General features: G+C 51.0%; 1 protein-coding gene across 1 annotated transcript in view; it reads right to left on the bottom strand.

The window, feature by feature from the left end:
• GREB1 (growth regulating estrogen receptor binding 1) overlaps positions 1–21,217 on the bottom strand; it is an 82,199-nt gene that overhangs the window by 24,339 nt on the left and 36,643 nt on the right. Inside the window, exons 10-20 of the mRNA XM_082672523.1 lie at positions 21,024–21,209; positions 17,845–18,195; positions 16,641–16,769; positions 15,747–15,875; positions 14,913–15,110; positions 13,976–14,156; positions 12,049–12,241; positions 10,469–10,605; positions 4,726–5,065; positions 2,808–2,923; positions 1,309–1,508 (exon numbers count right to left, since the gene is read on the bottom strand). Coding sequence (XP_082528649.1) covers positions 1,309–1,508; positions 2,808–2,923; positions 4,726–5,065; positions 10,469–10,605; positions 12,049–12,241; positions 13,976–14,156; positions 14,913–15,110; positions 15,747–15,875; positions 16,641–16,769; positions 17,845–18,195; positions 21,024–21,209 — 2,160 coding nt within the window. The remainder of the gene's footprint in view (positions 1–1,308; positions 1,509–2,807; positions 2,924–4,725; positions 5,066–10,468; positions 10,606–12,048; positions 12,242–13,975; positions 14,157–14,912; positions 15,111–15,746; positions 15,876–16,640; positions 16,770–17,844; positions 18,196–21,023; positions 21,210–21,217) is intronic.

Here is a 21,217-nt window from a genome sequence, read left to right as displayed (position 1 = left end):
CTGGGGGGTCAGTGAGGCTCCTGCCCAGGGGTCACAGCTACAGGACAGAGTAAGGAGAGCAAAGAAGGAGGAGCCCAGGGGCCAGGTGCCCACCCAGCAGGGAGAAGTAGGAGCAGGGAAATATCCTGGGAAAGGTGACCCTGATCCCAGTTCTGAAGGGCCAGCAGGGATCTCCAGGTGAAGCACGGAGCAGAGGGGACTCGAGTGGACGGAAGAACGCCTGTGTGGCCCAGAGGTGACAGAGCAGAGCACATTCATGGGATGAGTGTGGCCAAGAGCCCGGGGTGCGGCGTAGGGGCCGGAAGCCAAGAGGAACGAATGGGGAAAGGACGGAGGTGGGTCGGGAGATTCCAGGAGTGTGGATTCACTCCACGGGCAGTTTCATGTCAGGGTCCCATTCACGTCTGCGAAAGGTTCCCACAGCACCAGGTGGGTCCTTCCACCCCACTTTACAGATGAGTCATCCGAGGCTTGGAGAGGTAACATGACCTGTCCAAAGCCACACAGCCAGAGATGGAGGGGGAAGAGAGTCCTCATCTTCCAGCTCTCCTTCCATCTCTCTCTCTGCTACACCAAACCCCACGAATGCCTTGCATGTTTGTAGTAGCAGCTTTTTATTTTCTCTCGCTATCCTGTTGACTACAGCCAAATGCCTTGCATTGCTCCGATTTATGTGTCCTATTAAAATACATGGCATTGGGCTTCCCTGGTGGCGCAGTGGTTGAGAGTCCGCCTGCCGATGCAGGGGACACGGGTTCGTGCCCCGGTCCGGGAAGATCCCACATGCCGCGGAGCGGCTGGGCCCGTGAGCCATGGCCACTGAGCCTGTGCATCCAGAGCCTGTGCTCCGCAACAGGAGAGGCCGCAGCGGTGAGAGGCCCGCGTACCGCAATAAAAAATAAATAAAAAAATACATGGCGTTGAACTTTGATGTCTGCAAACGAAACTAGCCTGTTTTCATAAATCTCAATAAGGGACAGGTCCTGTTAATTCACGTAGAGGAAACAAGCGAGTGAACCTTAAACCAGGCAGTAATTCCACCAGCAATTCAAACAAGGCATGAACTTAAAGCCTAGGAAATGTCCATTTTTCTTCCTACTCTTTAAGAATTCTAGAGCTACAAAGAACCTGTTGGGATTTCCATTTTCTCACATGACCAAAAATGAGGGGGAGAAAGCCAAATCTGAAATCATTGAGGGATTTCCCCCAAAGACGTATGTAGATGTCTCTCATCGGGAGCTGCTGACCAGCAGGTGGGCCCAGGGCCAAGCCGCGCGCGGGACAGGTGTCCAGCCCGGCCCTCCGCACCTTCCGTCACCAGTTCCTCATCCTCGTTGTCTGTGCTGCTCAGCTTTTCGGCGTCGCTCTCCAAGGCCTCACTCCGGGCCCGCTTCTCCAGGGGAGCCTCGCTGCTCACAAAGTAAGCAGCCAGGCCCAGTTCCTGCTCCAGTGCCGTCCTCACCAGGCAGGAGGAGTTTATGAGCCGCAGGTCACAGTACCGCAGAGACCTGGGAGGAAACGGAAGAAGGGCTCTATCGACTGCCTTCTACAGAGGAGGTACCGCTCGCGCTGGGGACCAGCACGCTGCCTTCCTCGCTAGGCCCCTAGGACTCATGCAAACGGAGAAGCAAACAGCATCACTGCAACCCCTGAGCAACAAAGTCTGTTTGACTGCAAGTCTCTGGGGGCCCTTGCCGTGGATTTAGCCCCGCGCTGCTTGGAATCAAAAGAACACTGACTTTCAGGTCAGACAAAACGGAGGCTTGAACCCCAGCCCTGCCACTTCCTGGGGACAGACCCTCAACAAGCTGGGCAACGTCTTGGAGGCTCAGATTGTTTTCAAATGAAAGACGGCCGTGAATATTAATAACCATCTACGTGCACTGCTGGGAGAAATATATGTAATAAGTGGATATTTGATGATTCCATCAACATTTAAAATGTGCCCAAGACTATGCCCCATGCAAGGGAGAGGATGGTCATCAAGGGGTCGCCATACTGGAAACGAGAGTCTGCCTGGGAAGACATGCCAATGAGTCACACACGTGGAGGAGGGGGCACAGAGGGCAGGCTGGGGCAGGGCTCGGAGCTGCGCGGGGGAAACGGCAAAGGGCTTGGAGAGAGGCAGATGGGGGTTGCAGGTAGGCTTTTACTAAAGCAAATGACCTTTCACTTGCTCATCTATAAAACAGGGTAGTAATACTATGGTCGTAAGGTGCAAATGCTAGATTAAAAGTCTAGCCCAGTGCCTGATACAAAAAGTAAATGCTTGCTCAACGTTAAGATAGACTAAGGCATTGTCTTAGCCCTTACGGAGTTGAGGAATAGAAGACTTGATCCGTGACACGGCAACAACTGAGGTTGAACCCTGTGCGGACACTTTTACCCGGCCCATGAGTACGCGGCGCGAGGTGGCCCTCACGAAAGTGTCGTGTGGCCAAACGGCAAGAAGCCGGGAGGCCCCGGTGTCCGCCATGCAGCGCACTGGCTTAATCTCTGTAAACCTCAGCTTCCTCATCAGCTACCGGGCCTCCACCCATGGAGCCCGGCAAGAGTCCCCACATCCACCAGCACGAGCCCGGGGGGTGCCTGTCCGAGAATTAGGAAAAGCTGCCCAGGCCTCACACGCATTTCACTGACATTTGCTGGAAAACGGTCACCATGAAGATACACATCTATGATGACTCTGATGTGAATGCATTCCCAAGAGTCGGGCAGGGGAAGCCTGACCTGGCAAAGCCCCCAGCGGCGAGCCCAGGCAACTGGCTCCTCAGAGACCCCCAGGTACACAGTCCCTCCCCACTCACCTCGGTAAGGACTCCCCGTGTGGGTCCATCCCACTAAAGATCAGGATGCACGGCAGGCCCTCCAACTCCAGGTACGTCTGAGGCCTCCACTCCGCATCCTCAATCTTCTGCCACATCTGCAGGTAATTAAAAAGAAAGCTGTGGGCTTCCCTGGTGGCGCAGTGGTTGAGAGTCCGCCTGCCGATGCAGGGGACACGGGTTCGTGCCCCGGTCCGGGAAGATCCCACATGCTGCGGAGCAGCTGGGCCCGTGAGCCATGGTCACTGAGCCTGTGCATCCGGAGCCTGTGCTCCGCAACGGGAGAGGCCGCAACAGTGAGAGGCCCGCGTACCGGAAAAAAAAAAAAAAAAAAGAAAGCTGTAAGACTTCTTACTTTCCAACCAGCCCAGCTCCAAGGGAACCTTGATGTCCTTCTGCTGATTTAAAGCCCTTGCAATGCCTCGCTGGATTTTTATCAAATTTAAACTGCAAATAGGCATACCACTGGCTTCACCACGGGACGCCCAGCCACATAGAACACTGCCTAGCACTCATCAGCCGTTCAAGAGATATCTGCCAACAGACTGACTGATTCTTTTTTTTTTTGCGGTACGCGGGTCTCTCACTGTTGTGGCCTCTCCCGTTGTGGAGCACCAGCTCCAGACGTGCAGGCTCAGCGGCCATGGCTCACGGGCGCAGCTGCTCCACGGCATGTGGGATCTTCCCGGACCGGGGCACGAACCCATGTCCCCTGCATCGGCAGGCAGACTCTCAACCACTGCGCCACCAGGGAAGCCCCTGACTGATTCTTTGCGAGACAGTATATACCCAACTGCCTGACATTCGGTGCGAGACAGTATATCCCCAACTGCCTAACATTCGGTACTATGTTCTCTCCGCTGTGGGGCTGTGCCTTCACAGTGCCTTCCCAATTATTCTCTCAGTATTCTCACCCTAATCCTTTTGCATCCTCCGTCACCTGTACATTTAGTGAAAGGCAATTATGGTCCAGGCACTGTGCTAGTCTGGGAGTCTGAGATGTGTGGGGCTGTCCTTGCCCTTCTCTGCTGGGGGAGGAGCAAGATGACAGGCAGGGAAAGCAGAACCTGCCCCGGTTTGGGGGGCGCAGGGGGACAAGTAGGGGGAAGGGCAGCTTCCTGAAAGAAGAAAAGACTCTGGGGACTTCCCTGGGGGTGCAGTGGTTAAGAATCTGCCTGCCAAGGCAGGGACACGGGTTCGAGCCCTGGTCCGGGAAGATCCCGCATGCTGCGGAGCAACTAAGCCCCTGTGCCACAACTACTGAGCCTGCGCTCTAGAGCCCATGAGCCACAACTACTGAGCCTGCATGCCACAACTACTAAGCCCACATGCCACAACTACTGAACCCATGAGCCACAACTACTGAAGCCTGCGTGCCTAGAGCCCATGCTCCGCAACAAGAGAAGCCACCGCAATGAGAAGCCCGCGCACCACAACGAAGAATAGCCCCTGCTCACCACAACTAGAGAAAGCCCGCGTGCAGCAACAAAGACCCAACACAGCCAAAAATAAATAAATAAGAATTTTTTTTAAAAAAGACACTGAGTTGAATTCTGCAGATTGATAGGCATCAGCTAAATAAACAAGAAGAAGAAGAAATGAATCCCCAGAAAGAAATAAAATCAAGCTACAACCCAGAAGTTTGAAAGAGCAAGACAGTGTGTTTTTTGGGGGGTGCAGCTTTTATAAGTAATGTGGTGCAGCTGGACTGAAAGCTGCAGGTAGGGATGTGGCGAGAGAGGCAGCTGGAGGGGTGGCCCGGTACGCAGAGGCCACGATGGACCTATGGACCGGGATGGGACCTTAAGGAGTTTGTCGCCACCCCACTCCCTCTCCTCCCCTCCCCCTGGTGGTCCCGCCCCACTGCCCTCCCAGGAGTCTATCCCCACTCCTGTCCCACCTTGAGCTGCTTCAAGAAGTGCTTCCCGATGGTGATGCCAGAGCTGGGGTTGCCCAGGATGATCTCAAAGTGCTCCTCCAGGGCCAGCCGCGCCCGCACGTGGGCCAGCCGTTCGTAGGCCACGGCCGCCAGTGGGGAGCAGGGCACCCGCAGCAGGACCATGAGCCCGTGGCCGCAGGGGCACTGCTTCGGGGAGTTGATGAGGTTCTGCGTGATCTCCAGCGTCTCCACCGATGTGTAGTTCTTCATCTGAGAGAGGCCGCTCACGGCCATCATTGCGGCCGTGTAATGCTGCACGAGAACAAAGGTCCTGATCACCGCACTGTGCAGGCGGGGGAACCTGCAAGGAACAGAGAGACCACGTCGTGACCCAGGGCTGCACCCCCCAAGGATGCCGGGAGAGCTCCGAGACAGAAAGGCCTTCCCGGGGCAAACAAGTGACCCAGACACCTGCCATCTCGGGCACAGGCAACTCTTGGATCACAAACAAGTGGTGCTGCCTTTTGAAGCTGGTTGTTTACAACCCGAAATTGAAGTCTTCCTTAGAAGTCAAGTCAAAAACTGCTTTATCATTTCCAGCTGAGAAACAGAAGCAAAGTTTTGCTGTTGCTGCTGGCTCATACTAGCTGCTCAATAAAGATCTGTTCAATGACTAGATGAATGAGTAAAATAAATGCCCATCATCAGCTTAAGTTATGTTTCCATGAGTTAGGTCATTTGCCCCAGGTTCCCACTGGCAATAGAAGAACCATCAGTAATCAGTACGTAAGTGCAGCTACCACTTACCCCAGATTTGGGGGACCATCCTAAAGGCATATCATTCATTTCATGTACAGTGAGTTATCAGAAATGCAACTAATGTGATTTTAATTGGACAGATGAATTACAAATCCAAACACAGCCGGTCAAACCAAGAATCCCAGTTTTTGTTTCAGAAGCTGTGGTCACACGAAGGGGGAGACCCGTCCCACAACTACGTGCACTGCCAGAACAGCTCTGACCCTTGTGCCAGAGACAGACCCCAGAACACCACCAGAAAAACCCAAGTCACTGGATGTCGCTCTGTGTTTCCAGTAGGAATAGACAAATTGATGTTCCATTTATAGGCAATGCTCTTGGCGGTTTATTTAGATGGAATGAGTCCCTTGACTCAGTGGCTTTTTGGAGCAAAGATAAAGTAGTTTCTTGATCTACAAAGACAGGAACATCCCCACGGCCCGTGTCACCCTGTGAGTTCTATCAGGGCAGTCAGCTCACCTTCCAACAGTATCTCTGATATCTTCTGCCCATCGTTATACTTTTGTTCATTCTTTCTCCTTAGCACTCAACTACTTTATGGCGTCTATGAACTGAAGAGTTGGCCTGGCAGACTTGCCAATACCAGTGCCATCTTGGGAAGGCATTAAGGGTCTGCAGGTTCTGACACAAAGGGGACCAGTGGCCCAAGCACTGCTTTACCCTGCCCCTGGTGCACTGGCCAAGTAGTGCCCAGGAAGAAAGAGAGCAGAGTGCAAAATGCATTGTCTCCACTCTACAGCACTGCCCCAGCTGTGGTGGCCCCTCGTCACCTTGAGCAAGGGAAGAAGAGCAAGGTGTCCCTTAGGGAGCAGCACACTCTTCTCCCCACGTCCAACATCCGCTTTCCACTCTGCTCAAAGGACAAGCAGAGACTTCTGCTTCAGGCCAAGACAGAGTAACAGGGACCAGATTTATTTTTCCATCAGAAATAACTAAAAATCTGGATGAATATATGAAACAACAGTGTTTCAAGACAACGAGCAACGGAAGACAGTGATCCTTCGAGATGGGAAAGAAATTAGGTGAGTCTCCGGTTTCCACCCGGAAAGAGTTCCCAGGATTGCTCAGGAAGGAGGAGCCCAGGCAAGCCCCAGTGTCTCCCTGAGTTGAGGAAAGATCTGGAGTCCAGGGAAACCAAGGCAGCCAGAGTTCATGGGGGAAATTACCAAAGAGGAGAGAACTGCACAGATAAGAGAACTCAGGAGAGCCGCAGAGGGTCCCACTCAAGTCCTCAGCTAAGTAGCGATCAGTGCATATATGTGAGAAAACTACCCAAAGCCAAGAAAAGGACCATCCAAAAGGATGAGAGGGAACAAGACTTCAAACTCACATAGGGCTTGGAATAGTTCCCGTTCCCAACGCCAGTGTGGAAGACATCAAAATTCATGAAATATTGTAGAGTACTTAGAGGGTTTCACTTCAGTAGTGAACAAAATTAGCCCTAGACTAAAAACTGCTCTGGTCCTGCCTAACAAAGTTTAAAAGCAAGACCTGAAAGAATTAAACTGTTTCCAAGGAACTTAACTGTATCTCAGAACAAAGCTTAAGAAGATTTATAGGAATACAAATATATCCAGCACCCAACGAGGTAAAATTCACAATGTCTGGCATCCTCTCAAAAATTACCAGATATGTAAAGAAGCAGAAAAATACAGCCCATAATAAGGAAGGGGGAAAATCAACCAATAGAAACGGACCCAGAAACAACACAGATGACAGTATTGGTAGAGAAGAACATTAAAACAATTGTTATAACTATATTCCATATGTTTAAGAAGATACAGGAAAAATTGAGCTTTTTAAATGGAAATATAAAAAAGACTCAGATTCTAGAGATGAAAACTAAAATGTCTGAAACAGAAAAAAAACTGGATCCTGAATTCTCATGGGAGCTACCATCTTGGTATTTGGCCCGGCCCTGCCAGCTACAATGGATCAGTTCAGGAATGGCTACCTGACCCAGGATGGGTCATCAGTCTTTTCTTGGGATTTTTCAAACTATTTATAAGAATCAGTCCCCTTCTAGAAGCTGGAGAATATGAAGTTCAGCAGCAGCTAGGGATGATGTCAGCACATGGAAGACACCAGTGTGTGATGAGATACAATAAAGCTAACACAGAAAAATACCAAAGACAAGACAACACAGTCTCGGCAGTGTTTAATACCTAACTTAAGTTGCTCCTGAAACCAGCTGCATCGGGTTCTGTGGTTTATTTATTCAACCTCTCCTTTTATTTCATGAGTCAGTGCATTCCTCTCCCTTTCCTAAAGTAGTTGAAGTTGGGTTTCAGTCACTTGCAAGGAACAGTCCTTATTAATAAACAAACACAAGTAACAATTTATTATCAATTTGTCAGTGTGTACCTTCATGTATGTGCTACCTGAAATTGCCTTTCTTCTTCTCTTAGGAACCTTGTTATATGACTATTTTGCTTTTGTGAAAAATAAAAATAAACTGGATGTGACTGAGAGCAGAAAAAAAAAAACACTAGTAAACTTGAAAACATAACAATAGAAAGGATCTAAAATGAAACAGAGGAAAACAGAAAATAATGACTGTAGCATCAGAGAGCTATGGAACAACTTCAAGTAGGCTAATATATGTACAATTGGATCACTCTAAAAGGGGAAAGGAGAGACGTAGAAAAAATTTTTCAGGAAATAATGACTAAAATTTTTTCGTATTTGATGAAAATTCAATTAACTCAAGAAACATGAAGAAAACCACACCAAGGCCTATCTTAATCAAATTGCTTAAAATCAGTGACAAATTTAAAACATTTTGAAGTAGCCGGGGTTGGGAGGGAGTGGTGGGGAAGAGAGGTCATTACACAGAGAGAAACAAAGGTGACGATGACAGCAGACTTCTGGTTTGAAACAATGTGTGTCAGAAGATAGTAGAGCAACATCTTTAATACTTTGAAAGAAAGAAGTCAACCTAAATTTTATACCCAGGGAAAATATCTTTCAAAAATGAGGCAAAATAAAGACTTTTAAAGACACATAAAAGCTGAAAGAATTCATCACCAGCAGACCTTCCCTCCAAGAAATGTTAAAGAAAGTCCTTTGGACAGAAGGAAAATGATGCCAGATAAAAATCTGGATCTACCCAAAGGAATGAAGAGCACTGGAAGTATTAACTATGTGCATAAATAAAAAAGGAGGTCTTAAAAAATATTCTTATTTAAATATCTTTAAAAGATGACCGACTGCCTAAAGCAAATGCGATTTACTGGGGAGTTTATAACATATATAGTGAAATGTATGATAACAAAAGCACAAAGCCTAGGAGGAGAGCAATGGAAACATACTATTGTAAGAATCTTATACAGGAAGTGGCACAGTATCGCTTGAAAGCAGACTGTTCAGGCAGGTTCAATGATTTGCCTAAAGTTAAAAGTAATGAAGAGTAGAGCCAGGAGGTATGGTGCCACGATCACTCTGGCCTTCTACCAGTGTGAGAGCTCGCTCCGTACAGTTTAGTAGGTCTACTGTTTTGGACTTAAGTGACCAGGATTTGGTCTGGCTTCACTACAAACCCCCCACATGACTTTGGGCAAGTGACCTAACCCAAGTCTTCGTTTCTTTCTCTGTCAAGTGGGGGAATAACAGTGTCTCCTATCTCACTGCGCCATTGTGAGGATTATATTAGGCAATAAATGGAAAATACTGGCCCAGCGTCTACAGATCACTAAGCACTCAGCACATGCTTCCTGCACGAGGAGAAGCTGGGGAGCCAGGCAGAGAAGCAGAGGCAGGACAAAGGTCAGTTCTCACAGCCTTAGTGTAAAATCTTGGCGGGTGTCTTCCCTCAGCAAGGTTACGAGAGCTCAGCTGACGATCCACGAGTTGGAGAAGTGGCCTGATTAAACCCCTCAGCATCAGAGCTGAAAGGGACTGAGCTCCCCAAAGGGTGCTCCGGGGAACACGAATCCCATGAGACCATGGAGATGCCGCACGCTCTAGCCGTCCCTTGGAGATTTATAGCACACACGGCACCCTGAAGGCTTTGAGAACTCTCATTGCGAGAAGAATCCTTTGTTAAATGTAAGGTTTATCAAACACACATGACCATGGAACCCCTCGTGACGTAACAACTATTAGGATCCAGCAGTATAGCCTGGAGCACAGCTTGGGAAGCACACGTCTAATTCAATCCCTTTGTCAGCAAGCGAGACAAATGAGGTACCACGAGGGGAGATGGCAGAGCTCAGTTCACCACCCACAACTGGCGGCAGAGCCATTCACTTTGTTTTGTATTAGACAGTCTGTAAAACTTGGCCTGGCTTTTCCACGTATAAACCGTGTGGATGTCGGCACTTAACCCCCCTGAGCCTCAGTTCCCTCATCTGTAAGACGGCAGTGCTGATATCCACCTCAGGGGTCTGCTGTGACAGGGCTGAAAAGGTAGCACTGACTCTGGGTTCACACCCAGTTCTGTCACTCGCTAGACGTGTGGCCTGAGAAAGCCACGGGGTCTCCCTGAGTCTCAGTCTACTTGCAAAATGGAAATAATAATAGCAACTGGCTCAGAGAGGTCGGGAGGACTAAATAACGTAATGAAAGTAAGAACAGTGACTGGCAAGAAATAAGCACACAGTAGATGACGTGCAAAGGAAATAAAGACAAAGCCGACTGACCGCCACGCTCTCTTCCTTGACGCCTTTTGCTATCTCACCTCCCATTTTCTTGCCCTCCCTTGAGTCTCAGACATGCAATCCCACATTCTAGCATATTTCTGCCCATTCTCATCTCTCAAATTTTCTGGAACAACATCACCGGCCCAAAATGCAAGACGAGAAATAAACCAGGATCCCTTTAACGGAGGGACTGAGTCACCCAGGAAGGGAGAGCGGTGGCCCCTCCCTGGAATTCCCTGGCTGCACATCCCTCACCTTGTACTTGACTACGGAGCATTTTTAGTAACTTCAAGAGAGACGGGTACCTTTTTCCCAATGCGGTGACCATGGCCTCAAAGGAGCTGTCGTATCTCAGCAAGGGGAGGCTGTGTCCTGAGAGGGTGGACTCGATGAACTCGGACAGCCCAAAGTACTTCTTATTCTCAGGATACAAGTCCACTCCCTAAAACAGAAGCGCATCGGTCACGCAAACACTGCCTTTGTGGGGACTGAAGGGGTCACATGCTGGGCGCACAGATGACCTGGACAGGCATCTTGATCTGAACTGTGCTGACTCTGCAATCCCCTGGGTGACGTTTTACAACTGTCTTTCCTCTGCGCCCCAGAGCACAGAGCACTCCACGCGTAAGGGTCGGCGCCTCCCCGTCAGTCAAGACTGTTCCATTCAGTTGACCCCAGTGCCTTCGCCAAGAAGAAAATCAGACTCTTTTTTTTTTAAACACACAACTTCCTTTGTTAAAATTGCTTCTTTCCAACAATTTTAGCTGGTTTTAGGAATAGACAAATCAACTGTTTTGCATTCAGCTGCTATTAAATCAGCAGAAAGAAATGCATTTATCCAACCAATTTTACCCACACTGATATAAAATTCCTCCCCAACTAGCATCAGAGCTTATCAAACTTCAGAGCACGGCAAAGTTGTGGGAGGATGCTAAAATTACAAAGGCATGAACTTCACCCTCAAGCAGCACAGTGGTTAAACATGAGGGCCGTGGATTTCGCTGGACTGGGTCATATCCCGGCTCCAGAACCTTCTAGCTGCATGGCTTTAGGCAAGTGGCTTAACCCCTCCCCTCTGCCTCATTTTCCCCATTTGTAAATCAGAAATCATCCTAGCACCTGTGTCTTATCTGAGTTCATATGATAAAGCACTTAGAACAGTGCCTGCCTAGCTCACGGTAAGCGCTACATAAAAACAAATGCCGTTGCTACCTCTGATTCTGAATCGGCAGGAAGGAACCCAAGCATTAGCACCTTTAGAAGTTCCCTGGACGATTCCGAGACACTCCGAAAAAGTCCGCAACTTGATGTCCACTTATTGCTTGTGTAATTAGGTGGGATCCAACCACCAGATTTCTCAAATTACCAGAATGACGGCTGTCTTCTATTTTGATGAGAAAATGGCAGGTGATAAGCTGAAATAAAGCTCACCAGGGTTTGTGGACGTGCGTTCAGTTTGAGGAAGGAGATTTTGAATCTCGCTGCTGAAGGATGCAGGGGTAGGAAAGATAGGAACATTTCCAGGGCTTCTAGACAAACTTAGAGTCACCCCATGTGGAGTCCAAATCCCCACAGCTCTAGAGGGCTGTACGTCCAACACCAGGAGAGCAGGTGTTCAGAACGCTGCTCAGAGAGCTTCAGTCGCCAGAGAAACAGTAAACCGACTGTGTTGCGTTACATGCTCTGAGACAGGGAGCCGACGAATGCACACAGGAAGGTTTCTAAAGACCAAGAAGGGTTTAAATCTAACCCTGGGTAGAATCAAAGCCAAGGAGCTGGAACCCACGGAGCCTCAACTGGGCTAGTCAGTCAAGTCTTTAGTGAACAGGATCTCTCCCAGCGCAAGGTCATTGCTACAGTGGGCCCAGCGGCCTGGGACACTCACATTACTGTAGGAGGCCGGCCAGTGTATCTCGTTGTAAGGACTGATGAGGGTGTGCTGCGTCTGCAGTGCGTACGGGAAGGAGGTCACGTGGAGCACCACGATGTTGGGGGCCTCCTTCACCTCCTTGCAGTTGAGCAATCTGTCCACCAACCCCACGGACGGGTCACTCTGGGAGTAGAGGTCATGAACAGTGCTACTGAGAGAGCAGAAGAGGGAGAAGAAATGATAAGTGCAATGGCAAGCACTGTCCTGTCATCCGACGACAATCAGGCAGTTGGATCAATTGACTGTGAGCCTCCCAATGCCGGCAGCAATCGAAGCTTAGGGCTCTGCCCACGACCAGCAAAATGAAAGTTAAATATGACTGCACTTCAGGTACCCATCAGGGACTCCCCGGAACACTCACGACTTATTAAAAGCTTGGCTGGGGGAGCAGTGTCTGTAGAGAATTGCTTGCAAGACACACAATCCACCCGCTTCTCTAGCACAGGAACGCTCACCCAGGAGTTGTCAATGAGTCTCGCCTTTTCTCCCTCGGCCCCATCTGATTGTACACCTGCCTCCTTAAATCCTTTTCTCCAACAGTCCTACTGATCTTTCTTTTTTTTTAAAAATAAATTTATTTATTTTATTTATTTATTTTTGGCTGCATTGGGTCTTCGTTGCTGCGCGCGGTCTTTCTCTAGTTGCGGGGAGCGGGGGCTACTCTTTGCTGCGGTGCGCGGGCTTCTGACTGCGGTGGTTTCTCTTGTTGCAGGGCATGGGCTCCAGGAGCACAGGCTCAGCAGTTGTGGCTCGCGGGCTCCAGAGCACAGGCTCGGTAGCCGTGGCGCACGGGCCTAGGTGCTCCGCGGCACGTGGGATCCTCCCGGACCAGGGCTCGAACCCGTGTCCCCTGCATCGGCAGGCGGACTCTCAACCACTGCACCACCAGGGAAGTCCTCCTACTGATCTTGAAATGACCCAAAGAGGACATAACATGGTAACTTCTGTACTAAATTTTAAAGTATAGGGTCAGGAATGGGAAGCATTTCAGACACGGGGCCGAGGAGACAAGTGCATCTCAGCCTTTCTCAGTGGGTCAGTGGTCTCAGCATTCTTGTCTGTAAATCTAGGGGGACAGGAAAACATCAGTGCTTCACCTTTCGGGTGGCAGGTAGCCACTCTGAGAAACCTACCCACCCAATGAATGTGTACAATTTAGCTCATTATATACTTCAGAATGTTCAAATTCCCCCGCGCCCGTGCATGGACGCGAGAATGTAAACCCTTTAACTGGGCGAACTTTAAGGCTCCGGCCAGCCCTGAGCTTCAGGCCCTGCGCTAAATCAAAGCCTTCCTCCGATACCCAACCCACAATCTTCTTTCCCCCCTCGTCCATGTCAGCGGCAGTGTCTAAACACACAACCCCAAGGCCAGTCTCATGGACATGACCAATCCTGGTGAACACCCAGGAATCCTGCCAGACTCCAGGCTTGACACCATGTGAAATTCATCTCGATTTATGTTCATCTGAAGTGAGAAAGTAAAACCTCCCCTGGGAAGGGCACCAGCTGTGACCCATGGTGTGCAGAGCCAGTGGGGCTCCATCAGGAAGGGGCCTGGGCAGAGCTACTCCCATCAGGATCCCTTCCCGGCACCTGTCGCTCTGCCACTGATACCCTCCCTCCCCTACCCCAGCCTGCGACATTGAGTGAGGTGCTTCCCTTCTCTCGTTGCCATAATGGTACCTTTCAGAGGCTGCACTAGATGATCTCTCAGGTAAGTTCCGGCCCTAAGGTCTGAAATACACCTGCAGCCTCTGCCTACAAATGCCAAGCCCCCAACACCATTCATCTTTTTAACACTTATACCCACGGTATTATCCGTACATATTCATTCAAAGAAGGGAAATGCCAGCCCTGCCATGTGCCAAAGCCAGTCTAACCTCATGAGATCCCAGTGGGCGTGGTCATGGATGAGGACGAAGAGCGTGTGTGGGTTCTGAAAGGAGTTTTGCAGAAAGGACTTGAACTTGGTCTGCGCCTCGGCATCCAGCTTCAGAACGTACTGCTCGACCCTCTGCTTGGTCATGTGCTCCTTCTGCAAGCCGAGCTCCAGCAAAACCCCTGCAACACAGTGAAGATACATCAGTAACGCCAAACACGGTCATGAAAATACATCAGTGACTCCAAACACGGTCATGAGCTTCTCACTCAGCAGCAGATGCTTGAGGCGCATCTCCCATATGGCAGGTTCCTCGCTGGGACTGGAGGCTACAGGGATGCAGGCGGAACGTGTGAGTCAGGGAGGCCGATTCCCGTGCAAATGACTGTCGTGTCACTGCCTGCAGGAGCAGGGCCTGGAGGTGGGTCTGCTCCCCAGTGTGCTATGTACACAGCCCACCCAGGGGCACAGCAAAGCTGCCTTCGTGAAGCAGCTGATCCCAGCGTGGGTGACTGAAAGAAAGGGAAAGGTCCCCTCTCACCCACCCAAATCATCTCCAGCCTGAACGCCACCAGGCCGTAGGTTAGAGCACTCAGAGTGAACCCTCCGAGTGAAGACGTTGACTCTCTGTGTGGTTCATGTTTAATCCCCTTGAAAGCACAGGGAAAATACATTAAGTTGACGCCAGATATCAGGACATACTTCACTGACTTGAGTGAGACAGAGGGAACACTGAAGTCATGTTCTACCTTTAACAGATTATAAAATAGTGGACAAGACGCTTCCTCCGGGCAGCAGTTTCATGAGCTATGAAACCGGGGTGTTGATACGGCACCCTCTACTTTAGAAGTAAAGATGGTGTTAGAATCCAAACCTGAACGCAAACAGATCAAAGCTTCTCCACACAGACTTCACACTTGCCCCTGAAAGGCCCGTACCTGAATGCCAGACGTGGAACAGGGTCTGCTGGTAGGTCACTTCTGAGGGTGGAATACAAATCAGAAAGTCCACCTTCTCAAAGGATCCTAAGTCCAGATTCTGGGTGCTGGAATCTGCGATTGAACACACGTGGGAGAGGAGCTTCTGGGCCACGGCGAGCTGGAAGGGCCGGATGTGGTGGGGCTCCAGCTGGCAACCTGGAACCAGAGACCCCGTCAAGGTGAGGTGCACGCCAGCGGATGGCTACAGCCCTGGACCTCTGCTAGGGAATCAGCAGGGGGCCCCCGTCTAGCACACAAAGGGATGAGGGAATGGGGAAAACACCAATATTCACTGAGCGCCTGCTCCGGGCTACCCACCGTGATGGTCATTTCGCACCCTTTTCCTAATTGAAAAATAAAAGGATGAACAGCACTCGAGGGGGCACAGAGGCTGTGACCTACTCCACCTGGAGGGGACAAGGACGGCATCCCAGGGAAGCTGACGCTGAGATTAGATTTTGGAAGAGGTTACAGGTTCTCTGGAAGAGGAGACCATCACAGCCCTTCAGGAACTTAGAATGCATAAAGTATTTCAACAGTGCATCGATAAACTGGAAATCAACAGAGAAATGTGCTATCTCAGGAAAACTGTACAGAGGTACATTTCCGGGTAAAATGAGACTGTTATCGTCAAAGACTAAAACTAAAATTAGATATTAGGTCTGCTCGATTCTAAGGAGATGCCCTGCCCGCTGGAGGTGCCTCTGACTCTGCCTCCTTGCAGCCCCTGGGGGCCCTGGAAGCTGCCTCACCAGCCCAGAGCTTGGCCACCAGCGCCCCGGCATCACTCACTTGTGCATACCCGTGTCCCGCCGACATCTAGGGATGCTGATTTGGTGACGGAGGAGGCAGTAAGGGAGGAAGAAATCTGGCCTTGATTTTCCTGATGAAATTTGTCCAGCAAAATATCAATGTCGCCCTCTGCCCAAAACAGAGAGAATAACAGAAATGGGTTTTCCGTCCGTCTCAGTGAAACTCGGCATGCATCTATGGAACACCCGCTGTGTATCAGGCACTGTCCTGGGCCTGGGGCACCAGAGATAGGGTGTCCCATCCTGTCAAGGAGCCCACAGCCCAGGAAGGCAGATGTATGTGCTAAAGAAAATTACATTATGACCCAGAAGGTGCCAGGACAGAAAGAAAGAAGAGCAAGGTGCCAAAGGTCAGGAGGTAGGGGTCTGAGCACATCTTGGAGAAGGAGGGGCCAGCACGAGTTTCTGGGAGGAAATGGGGTGAGTCTTGTAGGGTGAGTGGCCAGGAAAAGAAGGGAGACGGGCACTCAAGGCATAGGAGACACAGAATGAGGCACAGAGAATACACTTCTCCAGTGAGAAGCTTTAAGCAACACAGAGGGGGAGGCAACACAGAGGGGGAGGCACCACCACGGACTGGGCAATGCTGATCTACTGTCCACAGATGGACAGAGCCGGAGAGGTACGGAGAACCAGGCACAAGGCCCTTGTGTGCCCCCAAAGGACAGAAACCACAAAGCCGCCCCCTAGAGAACCCACAGCCAGAGCAGGAAACAGCCAGCCAGAGACCCCACAGATGGAAGGGCTGCCCACACATGTAAATCCGGGCCAGCCTCAGCAGGTCACGGGGGATGGGCTCCATCCCGAGACGACCTTGCCCTTTGTGTCTTTCTCATCAATTTATGAATCTGCACCTGTCTCACTACAAGCCTACCTGGACAGAGGGTGCTAAAAAAGGCTCCCAGAGAGTCCACTTTCCCCGTAACCAGCTCAGAATTGACTTCTTTCTGGTACTCGGCAGGGGTGAGAAGGCTCTCAGAAAGAATCCGGGCTTGGTATTTTCCTGGAAAACAAACAACAATTTGGACTGGGCCCTCTGCTTAGAATTAGCACGTGAGCTCCTCGATGGCAGGGTCTGTGCCTGAATCTCTTTCTCCGTCCATCCCGCAAGCCCAGCACCACTCCTGGCTAAGAGCAGGGCTTCCTGTTGGTGAAATGAATAAAGGGTACACACCCCCAGCCCAGTTTAGTAGCTGGGACAATAAGAGGGAAATCCCCGAGTATGGGCTTTGGAACCTGACTCTCTCCCCACTTAACTAGCTGTGTAACCTAGGCTGACCCAGCTTCCTCATCTGGAATTCGTGGCTAAAAGTACCATCTACTTCACAGGACTGTTGTGAGGATAAAACAAGACAATGTTTATAAAATATTCAGCCCAGTGCCTGACACAGCAGGGGCTCGAGGTTTATTACTAAAGATATTACTGAAATCAATGTAAAGAATTTATTAAAAACACAGGTGTTTAAGACGAAGGAATGCCAAGAGATGACTGGGATGCTGCATTTACTGCAATCCTCCATCCCTCCCCCCTCCCCCCGGGACATTCTGCGCCGTTTGGTGTCTGTCTCCCCACCAGAACACACGCTCCAGGAAAGCAGGGACATCACTCCTGTGTCCCCAGCCCCCAGAACAGTGACTGCACATAGTAGGGCTTCAATACATGTTTTTATAATTAATTAGCTAACTGGCTCATTAACCCACACAAACACAAGAAGGCCTTTTTTTTTTTTTCATTTCCATTAGGTAGTTGAAGAAGCTGAGGGCCAGAGTCATTAAACCACAGACCAGCAGGTGCACGGGGGACCCAGGTTTTCCCTGCATCTAACCAGATCCAAACCTGCCCCCCGTCTCTCTAGAGAAACGGAAACGGCTCACCTTCGACGCCAGGAGGAATGGAATTTTTCCCAAAGCGCACTATTCAGGGCACACCAGGGGCTACTGTGCGCTAACGGCTGTTACTAACCAGCACAGCTGCAAACCCGGGGCCACGAGAGGCGAAAGGGGGCGACGGCAAAGGAGGGCTTCTGGGCACCACCAGACTGCTCTCCCGGCAGCCCAGCGGCGGGGCCCGGCCTCACCGGTGACGGCGATGCAGGAGTCGATGGCGGCACTCCGGCAGGCGCAGATGATCACCACGTAGTTAGTCTTGGCCAGCTTGCCCTCGATGAGCAGGCGGAACATCTCAGAGAGGCCCTCGGCCAGGGAGTAGGTGCACTCGATGATGTGCACGCTGTCGTTGCAGGAGCTGGCGGCCAGGCCGGCCAGCCAGGGCAGCTGCGCAGAGGTGACGGGCGCCACGGCCCCAGGCGCCGGCGGGACGGGCTGCGGTGGCGCCTGCTGGTACTGCCGGATCTCCGTCAGGTGCGACTCCCGCCAGGAGCGCAGGAAGATCTGCTCCAGGTCCTCCATCAGGGGCACCTGGTCCGCCGCTGGCAACGACAAGGCGGGCAGAAGGGGCTTCAGCACCTGCCCCACGCGGCAACTTCACGCCAATATAACCGGGCCGTGCTGGGGAAATGCGTGTAAACGAACTCTCAAATAACGCAGCCTAAATGATTAACGTTAAATGGTATGCGAGACAGCTGGGAAATAGACGGAGGTGATGAAAGCAGCCCTCATCTCACCATCCTAACAGAACCACTACTATTTTTGTGTGTTTCTCCAATTTTTTTTTTTTTTTTTTTTTTTTTTTTTTGCAGTACGCAGGCCTCTCACTGTTGTGGCCTCTCCCGTTGCAGAGCACAGGCTCCAGACGCGCAGGCTCAGCGGCCATGGCTCACGGGCCCAGCCGCTCCGCGGCATGTGGGATCTTCCCAGACCAGGGCACGAACCCATGTCCCCTGCATCGGCAGGCGGACTCTCAACCACTGCGCCACCAGGGAAGCCCCTCTCCATCTTTCTTTTTCCACGTGCAGGTTTTACACCGTTATAATGACTGCGGGCCTATGACATCGAGGCGTGTCTGCTTCCCTCACCATCACGGCACTATCATGCTTGCGTGACGTTTACGGCCTTCATAAACAGCACTGCTAACGGGCACTGCTGACGGGGAGGCACCACCACGGACTGAGCGATGCTGATCTACTGTTGACCCCTGTACTGCTTCCAGATAAGGACATTTATGAACACTTCTGCAATACACAGCTTTACGAATAGGACGTTCCTTAGCCTAAATCGGGCTTACAGAGCCCACTAATACATATCATCAGACTGTCTCCAGATGGTTTAAATGTCTCAATGTACCACGACACTAATGACACGCGATAACCCTGGTTCTGCTGCACCCTCAGCTCCACTGGATAGCATCGTTTGGGTTGTTACCATCAGTTTAGTTGAGAAAAGCATCACTTGTTTAATGTGTTAACTTTGCGTCTCTTTGATGACTAGTGAGACTGAGTACCTTCAATGCTTTCCTCCCTATGGGTATTTTCTGGTTGATGCGTCAACATTTCATATTTGGGTGAGCTGGAGGAAAGAGCACCACGCTTCGATGTAGAAGACGTGTCCCCATCCAGCTCCACCCGGCACCAGCTGTGCAGCCTTGAGCTGTCTTAGCTTGAGTAAGAGTGGTACCCTGGGCAAGGGAGGTGTTGATGGAGAAGGTGGGCGAGGTTGGATTCAGGATGAAGCCGGGCTTACTGATGGATTGGATGTGGATTGTAAGAGTGAGAAAGAGAAACACATGCACATTTTCCCAGATTCCAGACAGTCCTAAGCAGCACCCTTGAGGGTTCCTCCCTACCTGCTCCATCTCCATCTCCTCCAGGTCCCTGAATACCGAGTGTCCCAGGGCTCCAACCCTGGCACTTTCGTCCATCCACCACCCCTCCCAGTCGCTCATCCAGCCTCACAGCTTTAATATAGATCGTCACTGAGCCGGTGTTTCCTAAATGTATACCTATAGCTGCAACGTCTCCCTGGGGCTCAAGACCTGCACATCCAAATCCTTGACTCGGCCCACCTGGCTGCCCCATCAGCGGCTCAAACTTGAAATTGCCGAGACGGGACTTTCGCTCATCCTCCAGCGCCATGGCTCACCTGGTTGCTCAGGCCAAAATGCAAGCACCGTCTTTCCCTCACGTCCCTCAGACAGACAGCCCACCATCCTGACCTTCCCAATCTCTCCCCTGTGGCTGTTAGTGGTCCAAGTCACCACCTGCCTTCCCTGGGACGACTGCACCATCTGGCCACACATGGCAGCCCATGTGGTCTTCTTGAAATGAAAGTCAGATCATATCTGTCCCCTGCCCAAAACATTGCAGTGGTGCTATGGACTGAATTGTGTCCCCCTCAAATTCGTATGTTGAAGTATTAACCCCCAATACGACTTATTTAGCGATAGGGCCTTTAAAGAAGTAGCTAAGTGAGGTCAGAAGGGTGGGGCCCTAAGCCAGTAGGACTGGTGGCACTCTAAGAAGAGGAAGCGACACCAGAGCTCACCCTCTGTCCCCACACACATGCACAGAGGATACAGTGAGAAGGCAGCCGTCTGCAAGCCAGGAAGAGAGGCCTCACCAGAACCCAACCTTGCTGCCACCCTCATCTTGGATTTCCAGCCTCTAGAAACGTGAGAAGATAAAGTTGTGAGGTTTAAGCATGCAGTCTATAGTATTTTGTTATGGCAGCCCGAGCCGACAAATACAAATTGTTTCTCAATGTGTCTAAAATACGAACTCTTGACCTTAGCCTGAGGCCCTACCCTCTCTCTGACAGCACCCTCACTGCCATGCTCTCACTCTGCAGCCGCCCTGGCTCCCACTGACCTGGGGCTCCATGCTCCAGCCCCGCCTGCCGCCCACCCATCCTCCCGCCTCTGCCTCCCTCAGAGCTTCATAAGGCTGGATCCTTCTCATCACTCGGGTCTCGACCCAAACGCCATCTCCTCACAGAGGCCTTTTCTGACAACTTGAAACAACCCCACAATCACATACCCCACCTCCCTCTGCTTATTTTCCACTTGTTTACTGTTTCTCTCTCCCACTAGGATACAATCTCCTTGAGGGCAAAGCCATTGTTTTCTTCCTGCTGTATCTCTGCGCCTAGAAGGGCAGGGAAATCATGTTTGAATTCTCACTGTAGATTTTGACCTACTTGAAGGCCTTCCCAGCCCCTCGGGGTGGAGAGCACTGCAGTGACCTGACAGCAGAGGCGGTCTTCACCAGGGTTCAAAGAGAGGGTCAGCGATCAAGGCTTGTGCGGTTCCCGTCTTTAGCGATTATTCCACCAGTGGTTCCCACGAAATGGGAGGGAGACTCACCCAGCTGGACGAGATAGTAGACGGTCAGCAGGAGCTGCATCTCCTCTGAGATGGGCTGTATCGTGGAGGCCCCATACTGCCCATACGCTCTGGAGATAGACTGGGAGTTCTGGTAGCACGTGTACAGGAGAGGGCTCACGACGACATCGTTCAGGTTCCCACAGAGGTAAGGGAAGTGCCCGTGCCCTGGGGGA

This window comes from Grampus griseus (assembly GCF_964374135.1).
Source record: "Grampus griseus genome assembly, chromosome: 15".
NCBI lineage: Eukaryota > Metazoa > Chordata > Mammalia > Artiodactyla > Delphinidae > Grampus > Grampus griseus.
This window is presented reverse-complemented; position numbering and strand designations above follow the sequence as displayed.